The 15205-nt window shown below is 36.5% G+C and overlaps 2 protein-coding genes across 3 annotated transcripts in view; both read right to left on the bottom strand.

Moving 5' to 3' along the window:
* Positions 1-834, bottom strand: part of LOC581691 (DNA repair protein RAD50) — a 37312-nt gene extending 36478 nt beyond the window's left edge. The window contains exon 1 of the mRNA XM_030981184.1: positions 625-834. Coding sequence (XP_030837044.1) covers positions 625-753 — 129 coding nt within the window. The 5' untranslated portion in view covers positions 754-834. The remainder of the gene's footprint in view (positions 1-624) is intronic.
* Positions 835-3391: 2557 nt separating this feature from the next.
* On the bottom strand, positions 3392-13336 carry LOC105445686 (slit homolog 3 protein-like). Of its 2 annotated transcripts, none has more exons than XM_030981183.1 (2): positions 13279-13336; positions 3392-6395 (listed from the first exon to the last, which is right to left on the bottom strand). In XM_030981183.1, the coding sequence occupies exon 2, from the start codon at positions 6338-6340 to the stop codon at positions 4772-4774; it is 1569 nt and encodes a 522-aa protein (XP_030837043.1). In that variant the 5' UTR covers positions 6341-6395; positions 13279-13336; the 3' UTR covers positions 3392-4771. The 2 variants fall into 2 exon arrangements, with proteins under 2 accessions (XP_030837043.1, XP_011679822.2); XM_011681520.2 differs by lacking the exon at positions 13279-13336 and adding an exon at positions 8511-8575.
* Positions 13337-15205: the final 1869 nt, after the last annotated feature.

The following is a 15205-nucleotide window of genomic DNA, read 5'->3' as shown; positions in this document are numbered from 1 at the left end:
CGGCAATAAGGTCTATTTAAAGTGAATTTTACACAAGAACTGCAGACAGTTTCGCTTCAGCTAGATTTTACAGAGCGCAACATGCATACAATGTAACAAAGTCGATGCGCGCTCATTTGACATTGACATTGACATTTCGCGTAACCTACTTTGCTACACGTATTCAATGGCAAGTGGGGCAGCAGTAAAAAGTTCCCTTACAAAAGACCTATCTCAGGTAGATAGTACTTATCTATCTTTTATCACGTGACCTCGTTTAGACCTAGACCAATCAGATTGCAAGATTCTTAGCATGCGGGATATAAGAACTATTATCTCTAATATTGTTGTAGCTTTGGAGATAAGTTAAAGTTGGACAAATGACAGTTTTATTAAAGAAATCAGCATTTCAGACGGTTATTTCTGTCGAATTGTCATGAGGCCCTAATTAGGCTTGCTTAGCCTAGGCTAGGGAGCTCAGTTCCGAAGCGAAGCGAAGACGGCGGCGGCGGAGCTGAGCCCCTGGCCTGATATGGGCTGAAGATAGACCTCACACTCACAGACACAGTGACAGTCACAACCACGGCGCGTCCGACCCACACCATACAAAATATACATACGGGCACGCGGCTGGGGTGAACTTACCGTTTTCCCCGCTCCATTTTGACCCACGATGAGTGTTAGAGGATGGAAGAACTGGATGACTTGACGGTCACCATCATCTTGCCCAAAACTCCTGATTCCTTGAATGCTCAATTTCTCAACAGACGACATATTTCTGACAAATCGACTTCCTTCGCTCACACCGCGACGACCTATCCGCGGAGCATGCACGTATTTCGCATTGCGCGGGTATAAGTTTTTTTTATGCACTTAAGTTTAATTTATTTTCAGACTCTTACGCTCTAATTTTTACTTAAAATGTAGGTTTAATCAACTAAATTCAATAATATTAGACTTTATATTCCTATTAAAGTATAGAAAATATAAAAACCTTATATAAAAAATAATATCACAAAAGAAAATTAGATTTTACACTTCCAACATTTCTTTTTATCATCAATATCACCTTGATAGAGACTGTATAGATGGGGAATCCCCACCACTAGCATGATCTCTACAGAAAACACCAAAAAACTTCGTAGCTCTGGATTACCCGTCAGCTCTTGTACAAAATAACTATCGTGATTTATTAGGCAGCTGATCCGATCGTACCGCGCTGATCTGGCAGGAAGTAGCGATGAGGGGTTTTCATGGATCAGTAGATCATATCAGTAGATTATATCATAAAAAAACTATGTTTTTTGAAGAGTACGAATTAATAAATAGTAAAAAAAAACGAAAAAAAAAAAAAACGATCCGTTTTAGACAGGACACGCACGTCCCCCGACAATTCAGAGATCATCACCCACCCCTGGTAATAATCAATTGAGGCAAGTTCTCGACAATCACTATTTAATATCAGCAGGCCTATTATCGCTATAAAGCCTGGTGTAATAATTAAAATGGGGAAAATGTAAGACAGGCTAGAATGCCAGCGTTTGCAAAGCTTTACAATAAAACATTCAGGATCGGCAATCTCATTGTGGATTCACAATTAACAGGAAAATCAAGGGGCCCCCTGAAAAATGTAAAAATAGCCCAAACTTAAAATAAAGGTTTATTCAAGGTATATTCAACAGGATGAAAAAAGAAAAGAAAATGGATACAAAATTGATCAGCAAGGGACACCCCTAGAAAAGGAGGTGTCAAACCTTCAAGGGTGTCTATTAGATGTCCTGAGAGAGAGTCCTGGCCGCCATTGTCCTCGAACTATAGTATAGTAGTATAGTATTTATTTTCCGTTTTAAAAACAAACATATAATACAAGTATATACATAGTGTAAATAAAACGGCTGGATAGCCCATATTCAGCTGTGCCAGGCACGACACTGCTGGTCTTCCATGGGGTCCAGGAATCATATACATAAATATAAAATATGACGTACAATTATTTACTAAATTAAACTGATGTACACATTAACCCATGCATCCTTGCACCTTTAATACCATGTAAAATACTTAGTTGCTGGGAATCTTATCAAGGAGTTCAATTTAAATTCGTATAGAATAAAGAAACTAATGATTGTCTGAAAGGACCAGTCCACTGTGTCTTTATATATCTGATTTTTGATTTATTGATTCCTGTATTATCTTTTCAAACCTATATACATATTTATGCGCATTAATGTAACTTTAAAATTTGCTAATTTCCATTTAATATATATTTTTCCACCACAACACATGACATTTTATAAAAAAGGAGGAAATTTAGTTACACGCTTAAAATGCATAATTAAAGATGGGTATAGCGTACACTTGTAGCTTGATGCGATTGCAGCCACCCCCTTATTTTTTACTAAAAAGTTGTAGAAGTACATATTTTGTAGAAAATGTTTACTTCCTGTTTTCTTCCTGTATAGAAGCTCGTAAAGTACTCACAAAAATTACATAGGCCTAAATGGGAAATGATCTTATCATTACATAACGCTACATTAGCATTTGTTTTAAACCTAGCTTCATTTATTTTATTCATACGAGTCTTCTCTTTTTAAAGATTTATTATATATAACCTTACATACACACACATCAATATGACAATATTCTACAAAAGAAACTTACATTACCTACTCTTTACAATCATAAAAAAAGAAAAGGAATCTCCAATATCAATAGTCGATCAAAATTTCATTGTGGCCATATATAATATTTATGTTAAAAAAAAAAAACATTATAGTAAAAGAAACATAGGTGGACGAATCCACAAAACAATGCAATTACTCATGATCATATATACTGAAAGATTTCCTTAGTAATCTACCTCCACTCGTAATCGTACTATCATGACTATACAAACAAAACATAGGCCTATAAATAATCATTAATGCGCCATATGAATGCAGACACTATGATATATAAATCTATACAGGTACATACAACTCTTTTCTACTGTCCTTTCATAAAAGTAATATAAATTGCATGCACAAATCCTTGTCATTCACACAACACAGTGGCTGACATGTAAGACTATTATGTAGTAATATATCAAAAATAGCTCACTTTATATTCGTATCAAACTGTTTGATGAACCCCAGAGTCAATTCGCTTAGCAAGTAACTTGAATATGTTCACTTTTTTGTTTGTTTTTTGAAACGTTATTCATTTTTATTGTTTATTTTTGTATTTTCATCTGTTTATTCATATTTATTTTAATGTACCATCTACTCTCTAAAAAAATCGAGTGATCACGGACGTCAATCCTCTGGAGAGTGAAAATGTAGTGAAAATAGAGTGAACATTTACTCTTTTCTTCTAGAGAGCACTCTAAAATCAATCGATTTTCACTTCTAAACAAATGATCACGGACGTCACTCCCAAGAAAGTGAAAATAGAGTGAAAATTCACTCTTTTTTTAAAGAGAGTACGGACATGCTGAAAACAGCTATGCCAAGCTATTGAAATCTCTTTTAATCACCGTATTTAAATAAATAAACAAACAAACAAAAGACTACACGGTCTCCTTAGTTTGCAGGCACACACCCTTGTCATTCGTTGTACGTAACAGTGTCTGCAAAATGAAACTACAGTAGGCCTTGTACTGACAAAAACGGACATATAGGCTCTGCTCGAGGCTTTGTATGGAAATTGTGGAAATTGTCAAAATAAGGTTCGTGTCTTCAGACTATACGAAAGGTAGCAATAAATGTGATGAATGAATGATTATCTACATGCAATGTCAATAATAAATTAAAATCATTTATATGTCATCAATATGGATGTTCAGCTCTTTGTAACTAATCAACATGTGAAATCTGCCATCTTTAAAAATATAATGTCATTGTTTGAAGTGACAATTCAAAACGTAATCCTTACCACGCCCTCAAGCTTAGCTTATGTGGCAATCCTTTGTGATTATTTTATTTTAGTATTACAATGTAAATATTTCATATTGATTATGTTGTAATTAGTTTGTAACTTTGGTAAAAGACGATGAGAAAATTAAAACGAGTTAAAAAAATTATCTATATATTATTAAATCGTATGTAATTCATTCTAGATAAACATCAGATAACACATGTATGAATATAATTGCACTGACACACTACACTATGGCTATCAAAATCAAAATCAAATCGATTATATATAGGATCTAAATTTGACCTTCTTTCACTTCCGAAACTTCATAGTCCAAATGACTCACATGAATTCGATTTAAAGCTATGTTATTACATACTCCATAATGCACATCATTATTGACAATTATAAGGGGACCTGATCTCCATATATTTATCCTTTAAGATGTTGTTATAAAACAAATAAATTGCATCGATATCAGGTTTATTCGGCCGCTCACGAATTGCCATTTTGAAATTTAACAATAAAGCAGACAATATGGATTTTATGGAACAGATTTGATTAAAGATATGTTTCAAAGTTATTGTCATTATTATCATATAGGCTTTCGTTAAAAAAAGTTTATACTTTGTTAAGAATCACTCTGCTCGGTCGCTGTATGGCCTCGCTCTTCACACAATAATGGATAGGAGGAAAGGGAAATGGTAGGTATGTTTTTTTTTTAATTAAAAGGGGGGAGGTAAAATAGTAAAGGTCTCACACAGTTTTTTTCAGGTTTGATAATCCATCTCCTATTAGGAATATTCATCACATCCTGTTGATGAAATGCACTTAGCAACCTTCACTCTTGAAATATACAATCACAATAATTGTGCATTGATTGTTATACCCATGCATCTTATGTGGATTTGCTATTAAATATATTAATATTTTTAATGTCGCTTAACGAATCTTTTTGAAATATTATGGATTCGTACTTAACAGCTCTAGCTAGTTTTGCCGATGAAACTCGGTCCATAACTTCTTGCAGGAGACGATCACGATCATCTCCATCGACACAGGTGTCATGTTCTGCAGATGGGTTTCCTTGATGCGAGTTTCCTCGAGGTGGGTTTCCTGAAGTCGAGTTTAGTCGAATGTTGTCATTTTTACGTAGTTTACATCCAGCTACAATGATTATAACCATAAGCACGAACCCACCAGCTACGATGCCAGCAATCATTGCCACAGTAAGCGCCTTTACATGAACAGGGTATACGAACGCTTGTGTACCATCCGAAGAACGACAGGTGTAATTACCAGATAGCTCAGGAGTGGTCTTCCATACAACCAATGAGTCGCTGTTGGTCAAGCAAAATGCATCTTCACAATCACCATGTTCCTGGAGGCTACGTCCATCTGGAGTCACCCAGGAAGCACCAGCAAAGGGACATGTAAGTTTCAATTGCTGTCCTTGCTCCACTGACCAAATTGTGTTGTTTGGTTGGCACTGTGGAAGACCATCTTTGTAAACGTGTTCAAGGGTTAGGTTAAATAACTTACTAGGCGTGCGGCAACGCCCTTCGCATATTTTACCACGATCCAACCATGATGAAATCCAATTCAGATGACAGTCGCATCGCAGTAGATTGTTATCAAGATGAATGTTCTTGTGTTGAACATCAGACCCCCTAAGAGATCCAGGGGAGAACACAGGTTGAGGCATTCCTTTGATTCTGTTGCCCTCTAAATCAAGTGTGACCAAGCTCTTCAAACCATTAAACGCATATCGATGAATTTCTGTAATCAGATTTTTTGACATATTTATTTTCGTCAACAATGGTGCATGGATGAAAGTATCTGCTTTGATTTGAGTCAATCTGTTACTGGAAAGATCAAGGACATACAGGTGATCCAGGTCGAGGAAACTTTCCTTAAAAATTTCTGTGATGACATTGCCTTTCAAAGAAAGATACTTTAAATTTTTCAAACCAGAGAATGTCCCATTTTCGAGTGCATGGATCTTGTTTTTAGCTGTGCCTTCGAGCGTAAGATTTGTCAAGTTATGTAGACTAGAGAACATATATGTTTCCAGGACACGCATAAAATTATCGTACAAAACCAATTTGTGAAGCGTTTCTAGTCCCTTAAATCCACCACTTTTAACGGACTGCATGCCAGATATTTTCAAATGTTTTAGCTGTTGAAATTTCTGGATAGCCGCAGCAGCTCTAAGAACGACTGGTTGAGAGTAATTCAGCTCAAGATGCACAATATACTGGAGTATGTGGACTGGAATTATCCCATATTCTGGACAGGTACATCTTTCAGGCAATGTCATTGGTACACAAGTGCAGTTTTGTGGACACGATGTACAAGCGGTACAAACGTACGGGCACACAAGGAGGGCTACAAATAAACCTACTAAACATCCCATCGGGTGATATTTGTTGATGTTACCTGCCATCCTTAACTCCAATGATATCATTTCATCAAACAGATCTCTCACTGACACCTACTCAATGAACGTGAGTAATGTCGGGCTGAAAATATAAACAGACAAACAAAACACTTGAGGAATAATATATTGGTATGGCTGCTCGACTAAATCAATAAAAATCACTGAATTCTAATCCAGAATTATAACTTCAGAGTCAGTAGTAGTTATTGGGCTCCATATTAATACGTACAACTTGATTCCTTTGATGCCGTTGAACGGGGTGCAGGGGCGGATCCATGAAAATCTATTCAGATTCATACAACTGTAGAGTCGAGTAACCAGAGTTACATATTGTACGATGATAGCAAGGTGTTTCGTAGACACTATAAATCAGGCACGTACGCAGGGTTTATTCAAGGGGGGGGGGGGGGTAAAATTTGAAGATCACGTCGAAAATTTCGCAACGACTCAGCCGGGGGCGAGGGAGGAGGAGAAGGCGGGGGTAAGAGGACTTTTTTTTTTGTGTGTGTCTCAAAATTTGAAAATTTAGTCGATCAATATTTCGTTTCTTCGGGGGGGGGGGGGGGAGAGGGTAAGGTCGGCTTTTTGGGTCACCCATTATCATTATTTTTTTTTATTATTATTATTGTATTTTTTACAACAAAAAAAAAGGGGGGGGGTTCCTCCAAAACCCACACATAAACAATTTAAGGGGGGGGGGGGTTCAACCCCAACACCCCCTCCCTGCGTACGCGCCTGCTATAAATAGGAGCCTAAATAAAAACCAAAGCTTCTACAAAATCAGGTTCCTTTGAAGAGTAATATTATATAGTCTGAATATTCAGTAACAGGTTAAACGGTAAAGTAGTACCAAATTTAAGAAACGTAAAAGGAGAACAATTAAACATCCGAGTAAGGAAAGAAATGAGGAAGAAGGAGAAAAGGAGGAGGAGGGAGGAGGAGGAGGGAGGAGGAGGAGGGAGGAGGAGGAGGAGGAGGAGGAAGACTAATAATAAGTAGTATAGTATAGTACGTAGTATTATTAGTAGTAGAAAGAAGAAAAATTAATTCATGTAGTCATTTGACTGAGCAAACTCACCCTGGAGTCGAAGTGAATAGAAACTTCTTCTTTTTTTTTTCTTTTTTTTCTTTATAGAAATACAGGTATTTTTAATTGGACTATACTTGTGTACATCCTCAAATTTATATGATCATTCTTCCTCAGGAATAACATACGTAGTATACGTAGTGAGGTTTTGATGTTAGGGCAAACGTTTCAGACGTCATCTCAAGTTTGAATCATAATTGTTTCAGGATATCATATGCTATTTCACATGGAAGTATAATATGTAAACTGCTTTCCAACTTGTTAGTTATGGTTGTAGTGCAATTATTAATAATGAAAATTTTCATCCTTTTTTATGGTAATAAAAAAGAGTAAACTTATGCGACTGACTGCAACGACGTTTATTTCTTATTTCTTGGAACTACTTTCAAATATAAAACAAACACACACGCACAAGCCCACTCGCACAACCCACAAACACACTCACACACCCTCTCAAAACGAACTTTCAAAAACGATCCACTGGAACCAGACACGTAGCCACGGGGGGGGGGGGGGGGGGCACGTGCCCCCAATTTTTTTCTCCAAGATCCGTTGAACTTTTTAAGACCCCTCCCCAGGACGTCGATCGATTACATGTATGTGCCCCCCCCGAAGTGCTACGGCACTGACTGGGACAACATTCACATTGAAAATAACACATACACACAACATACAATGCGAAAGGAAATGAGAGAAGCAATGATTGCGTAGCTTAAATTAAAGCCGTATAGGTTATTTCATTACATTTATACACGAACACACACGCAGGCACACACACGCACACTCATCCACAATACACAAATACCTAATAATTTTTATCATAGTTTACGTTTTGGTTTGTTATGAGCAGTGTCATTAAACAAATATCATATATAGATCTATGTATATATATATATATATATATATATATATATATATATATATATATGTAGGGCCTAAATATAAAAGTATGTATATGTATGTGTTTTCTTTCTATTTAAGTTGATGAGCAGGGACAATTACAAGAAAACATCTTATTGAGCAAAAGCCTACTATAAATAGTTTCAATGTGCGCTGTATAAATATCCAATGTTATTATTATTATTATTATTATTAACAACAACAACTCACCAATCACGTAAGAGAGTCTGCCAATGTCTTCATGTCAACAGTCCTGTTTGGGTGCTGAAGATGCGGATGCATATTTACATGTAATGGTCTCTGCATGTTTGGAATCATATACGCGAAAACACAGTCATGAACTTGCCAGTGGGTTTTCCCAATTCCGGATACCCGGGTCGGGCACTAACCGTTATCCAGAAAGAAACTATCCGTTGACGGAGTTTAATATAGGCCTACTTAAAGTTTATTACTCCAATGTGTTGTTGGTGATCATGTAATTAAGTCGATTCAAATCATAAATTGCGTGCTCTCACCCATTCCCTAGAGAATGCATATTATAATGATGACTAAAGTTAAAGTGACTGGACAGCAATCTATCAAGTAATTCCTGCCTAAAACGAAGAGGATGGGTGCGAATGGGTACTATACAAGGCAGGATTACAAATAGGGAGGTTTAGGATACTCTTACCCTGACAATCTTCAAGAGACTCTTGAAAACACACTTCTTCCAGTCATCTTCATTCAATTCAATATGTTTGTACTGGTCTAGTCAATGGCGTAGTGCATAGGTTCAGTCGATCGAGGGGGGGGGGGGCACCAGTCTTTAGTCTACTTGAAGCGTTTTGCAACCCCCTGTTGTTGTTGTTTTTTTAGTCACGGCACCCTTTTAGGAGTTGAAAAGTTTCGCGTCACCAAAATCCCAAATTCCTGAAAAGAAGATTGTTTCCCATCCCTCGTATACATAGAGTGCGTTTATGCTCAATTTTGAAGGCAGAATGAGCGATTTGAAATGCTCATCGTAAATGCTCATCGAAATCGCAGTTCCACGGTGTACTGTTTATGCTCACTTCTCTGGCTCCTCCATGATTCTGGCTCTGCAGCTGGATTCGCAAACCTGCACTGCGCATGCAAAGGACGCAACCGTGTTTTGAACTAAACGCGTAACAAATGCCTCATTCTGGCCAGAAAAAGTTGAGCATAAACGTACCCATAGACGTACGGCACGGGCTAGCAGCGAATATTTTTGCACTATCATTGTGGGAAAAAATGTTATTTAGTCACTAGATAAAATGTAAGGTTATATATTCGATCATCTCGTTGCCAGGAATCATCCTGAGTTTTCAATTTTGTGAGAAGTGAAGAGAACGAGGGTAAACACATACTTTGTTGCGGTATAAATTTCATTTCTATAAATAAAATACAATTTTCATACAATACCATGCTGCCCGAATCATAAGAAGTTACAGGTAGCAATGTGCTCAAATATCATAACATAGGGATGTTCATGGATTTCGCTGCCTGAAACTATCCCGTTTCTAAATTTGGCGAGATAGCGGCGCGAGCTAAAAAAAAAAACACTTTACGATCGCTCAAATGTTATATTTCTTCATCAAAATATCCAGCGAGAATTTTATATATATTTGGGCATTTTGCAGTTTCTGAAGTTGACGTTATTATAAATATATGTTTGATATAAGTAAAATACTCACGCGTCAAAATCAAAATCAAATGAAGCACATAATTGTATATACGAAACCAATCACTCTTGATCCTACATTTTCTTCCGGGGGAAAGGGGAGGGGTGGGGGGGGGGGGGGGTGGAACCAATCTTTGTTTCCATTTCCTTTGTGAAATTGCAATTTTTTCACGTCGCCTCATCGGCTGAAAAAGAGAAGTATGTATTGTGTTAGATGTTTAATGGGATAAAAATGGCTGCTATGAATTATATACCCTTGCAATTTATATTGGCGTACCCTATATTCTGTGTCATTCCAAATCGTTGGTACAATTATGTCGGTTTTCCTTTCCAAATACAGCTAATTAAACCGAAAGTTCAGTATGATGGCATGTTTATTGTTTATGCAACGCTTCCCTAATAACTTCCTGAATTTCAAAGTCCAACGGACATCATAGAAAAACACGATGGCAGATCTGTTTCTGGTGGTATTGTATGCACGTATTGATTACGTGGAATATAATATTAGGCCTGCACATCAGTCTGTTTTCAGAAGTACTTAAGTATTCCTGCAAATACGAATCACATTTGTGACACAAATTACTTCACTCATCTGTTACGACTAATTTAATTTTAATAGTTAGAATGCGAATTGCACAAATTGCGTGAAGGTAGGACAAGCCATAATGTTTGTCGAATCCGGGCTAACTCGGCTCCAAGACAACTCGGCCCAGCTGCAAAAACGGTCAGTTTTCGTCATTTTACCCTAACCCTAACTCTAACCCTAACCCTAAACCTAACCCTAACCCTAAACGTAATCCTAAACCCTAAACCTAACCCTAATCCTAAACTTAATCCTAAACCTGCAGAAACTGACCGTTTTTGCAGCTGGGATGAGTTGCCTTGGAGCCGAGTTAGCCCGACTCCTGTTTGTCGTACCTACCAACAAGTAATGTATGCAATTTGCAATCTGACTATATTCGTAACAGGTGAATAAAGTAATTTGTAAAATGGCACTTAAATATAAGCTTTAGTTCTGGTAATGATAGAAAATCAATTCTCACAGAATCCAACAAAACTTACACTGAACGCTCAAGATTACGAATAAATGACATGTGCCAAACGATTTTGGTAGAAAATGTTTGGGGCTGAGTAATGAGCATAAAAGAAAACGAAATCAAGGTAAGTAGGCCCGACACCTTGTGCTTCACATAGATCACTATGTGCAAATGAGAGTTGTGGGTTTTATTGAAGATGATTTCCAGCAAGTTTTTTTGTGAGTTTCTTTTTATTTACTGGTTCAAACAATCAATCTACTGCTAAAGATTTGAGGAAATGCTCGGCTGACTGTGAGCCGTCATGATGTCAGACAGGTCGTGGGAATGCCTACAGATTTATAGCCGATTGGGTTACTTAATTATCCCGTTGCAAGACTATGAAAAATACCAGTCAATTTTCATAATGATATTCATGAAACTACTCGAGATGTCAACCAGCAAATCATGAATGTATCATATCCCCCTCAATTTTGTAAGCTCCAAAGGATTTACCTCTCACAAATTGGAAGGCTAATTCCTGCGCAACCTAATGTTCCCCCCATAATCATATATTTTGTATTCGGCAGCCATTTCAAAAGTGTATAGTTTGTTTGGGGGGACGCACGGTACAATGTGAGGAGCTTAAATAAAAAGCAAAGCTTCTACAAAATCAGACTAGGCGCTGTGGCGTGCGCCTGTAATCCAGCTCACAGTGGAAGTTATACACTGATTCAGGCGAGGACGCAGGTTCGAAACTGAGTCACTTCTTTCGGATGGTGACGTTTAAAGGTCGGTCCCCAGACGTAAATAATCATATCTGATTGATACACGTCTGTAAAAACCCAATACACACACACACACACACACACGCGCGCGCACACACACACACACAAATCAGATTCCTTTGAAGAGTAGTAATTATAAAGTCTGATTATTCAGTAACAGGCGAAACGGTAAAGTAGTACCAAATTTAAGAAACGTAAAAGGAGAACAAACATTCGAGTAAGGAAAGAAATGAAGAAGAAGGAGAAGAGGAGGAGGAGGAGGAGGAGGAGGAGGAGGAGAAGGAGGAGGAAGAATAATAATAAGTAGTATAGTATAGTAATTAGTAGTAGTAGAAAGAAGAAAATGAAGGGGAGGTAGAAAAACAACATCTGATAGTAAAGATAATAGCAGGACATGCATGTATAATATGAAAAGTCTATAATGACTGCGACCACCTGTAGGATCCAGTTTCACAATGTCCATGCATGTTACATGTGTGTATCCATTGATTTGAAAATTGAAAATTGAAAATTTCATAGATATTAGATTTAATTCATGTAGTCATTTGACTGAGCAAACTCACCCTGGTGTCGACGTGAATAGAAAATGTTTTTTTATTATATAGAAATACAGGTGTTTTTAATTGGACTATACTGTGTACATCCTCACATTTATATGATCATTCTTCCTCAGGAATAATATACAAGTACGTAGTGAGGTTTTGATGTTAGGGCAAACGTTTCAGACCTCATCTCAAGTTTGAAACATATTTGTTTCAGGGTATCATATCCTATTTCACATGGAAGTATATGTAAACTGCTTTCCAACTTGTTAGTCATGATTGTGGTGCAATTATTAAAATGTATATTTGAAGAAGAAAAAAAAGTACTTTGTTCCTATTCATCCTTTTTTGGTAATAAAAAATAGTAAACTGATGCGACTGACTGCAACGACATTTATTTCTTATTTCTTGGAACTACTTTCACATATAAAACAAACACACACGCACAAGCCCACACGCACAACCCACAAACACACTCACTTACCCTCTCAAAACGAACTATCAACAACGATCCACTGGGACAACATTCACATTAAAAAAAACACACACACACACACACACACGCACATACAATGCGAAATGAAATGATAGAAGTAATGATTGCGTAGCTTAAATTAAGGCCGTATATGGTATTTCATTACATTTATACACAAACACACACGCACGCACACACACACACACACACTCATCCACACCACACAAATACCTAATATCATAGTTTACGTTTTGGTTTGTTATGAGCAGTGTCATTAAACACATATCATATATATATGTATATATGTATGTAGGGCCTAAATATAAAAGTATGTATGTGTATGTGTTTTCTTTCTACTTAAGTTGATAAGCATGGACAATTACAAGAAAACATCTTATTGAGCAAAAGTCTACTATAATTAGTTTCAATGTGCGCTATATAAATATCCAATATTATTATTATTATTATTATTATTAACTCACCAATCACGATGTCTTTATGTCGACAGTCCTGTTTGAGTGCTGAAGACGCGGATGCAAATTTACATGTATTGGTCTCTGCATGTTTTGAATCATATATACGAAACAACACAGTCATGAACTTGGCAGTGGGTTTTCCCAATCCGGATATCCGTGTCGGGCACTAACCGTTATCCAGAGAGCAACTATCCGTTGACAGTGTTTAATATAGCCTACTAATTCAATTCAATTCAATTCAATTCATTTATTTTTTCCTTTTTCAATCGTTCATATTTACAATGATGGTATATTTTAACATATTCACATATTTATATACATATAGATCAATTTGCACAATACAATACATTAAAAAATAAACATGAAATTGAAAGGGAAGGAGGGCCGACTAAAAAGCAGAGCTTGTAGGGTGTAAGCCCCCCTGTAAAAGTAATTATCATGAATTATCATTTTATGAGAAAACAAAACAAAAACCACAATAATAACAGTAACTGATTCAGTAATACAAAAAAAAATAACTTTTAAACGCAAAACATTGATAAATACATACATGTTTATAAAAAGAAATAATCAAAGTTGCATAAAGTCACACTACAAATTATATTTGATTGAGGAATGCAATAGCATAGTAACTATTCAGAAGAAAGCTTTTAAGTCTCCTTTTGAAAATTTGTATCGAATTACACTGTATAATATCATTTGAAAGAGAATTCCACAGTTTTGGACCTGTAAAAACAAATGTCTTTTGTGCAAAAGATGTTCTATTTAATGGTAAATGAAAAGAGCTCGCCTGGCGAGTGAGGTAACTATGAATCGAATCATTTCTTACGAACATATCATTAAAAGGCAAAGGTAATTGTTTAGTGTTGAGCTTGTACATTAACTGTCCAAGCTGAAAAATATACAAGTCTTTAATTTTCAAAATGTTATTATTCAGAAAAAGATTATTCGTGTGTGCCCGGAAATCTGCATTATTAATAATACGAATCGCTCTTTTTTGTAATATAAAGAGTCTATTAATTTGGGAAGTTGCTACACTGCCCCAGGCAATAAGTCCGTAATTCAAGTAAGGAAGAATAAGCGTAGAATACAAGGATAACATAATATAATGGGGTAGGAAGTGTCTTAATTTACTAAGGATACCAGTGTTGCGAGCAATGATTTTGCAGATATTGTCAGTGTGCGCTTTCCAAGATAGTTTTTCATCAATAACTAGCCCCAAAAATTTAGTTGTTCGGGCCCTTTGAATGACAGTACCATCAAAAATTATACAATTAGGCAAAGTTGCAACCTTATTACTAAATAGCATGTAACTAGTTTTGTCTAAGTTAAGTGACAGTTTGTTTGCTTTTATCCAATTTGCCACACTTTTAAGTTCGTTATTTAGTATTTGCGTCAGTTGCTCTGGATCGCGATGTGACAAAAAAATATTTGAGTCGTCAGCAAAAAGTATAAATTGAAGCAGACAAGATGACCTCTCGATGTCGTTTATATAAATAATAAACAAAAGTGGGCCAAGAATACTTCCTTGCGGAACTCCGCAAAGGACAGGTTTACTTTCAGAGAAATTACCATTCAGCGAAACAAACTGGGAGCGCCCTTTAAGATAATTCTTGAACCACGTCAACGGTTTTCCCCTAATTCCATAGTGAGAAAGTTTGTAAAGAAGTACATCATGATCAACAGTATCAAATGCTTTAGAAAAATCTATGAACAAACCAACCGTATTAGAAGACTGATCGATAGCTTTGGCAACCGTTTGAACTAAAGAAAGTATGGCATGGGTAGTGCTACTCTTTTCTCGGAAGCCAAATTGAGTATCAGAGAGGATGTTGTGCTTTTTAAAGAAACTCATGGTCCGTATGTGGACCAACTTTTCAAGGATTTTAGACAAGGTTGTAAGCAATGAGATTGGTCTATAATTACTTGTTAA

Source organism: Strongylocentrotus purpuratus, unplaced genomic scaffold (genome assembly GCF_000002235.5).
Source record: "Strongylocentrotus purpuratus isolate Spur 01 unplaced genomic scaffold, Spur_5.0 spur5_scaffold_11, whole genome shotgun sequence".
In the NCBI taxonomy this organism is placed as follows: domain Eukaryota; kingdom Metazoa; phylum Echinodermata; class Echinoidea; order Camarodonta; family Strongylocentrotidae; genus Strongylocentrotus; species Strongylocentrotus purpuratus.
This window is presented reverse-complemented; position numbering and strand designations above follow the sequence as displayed.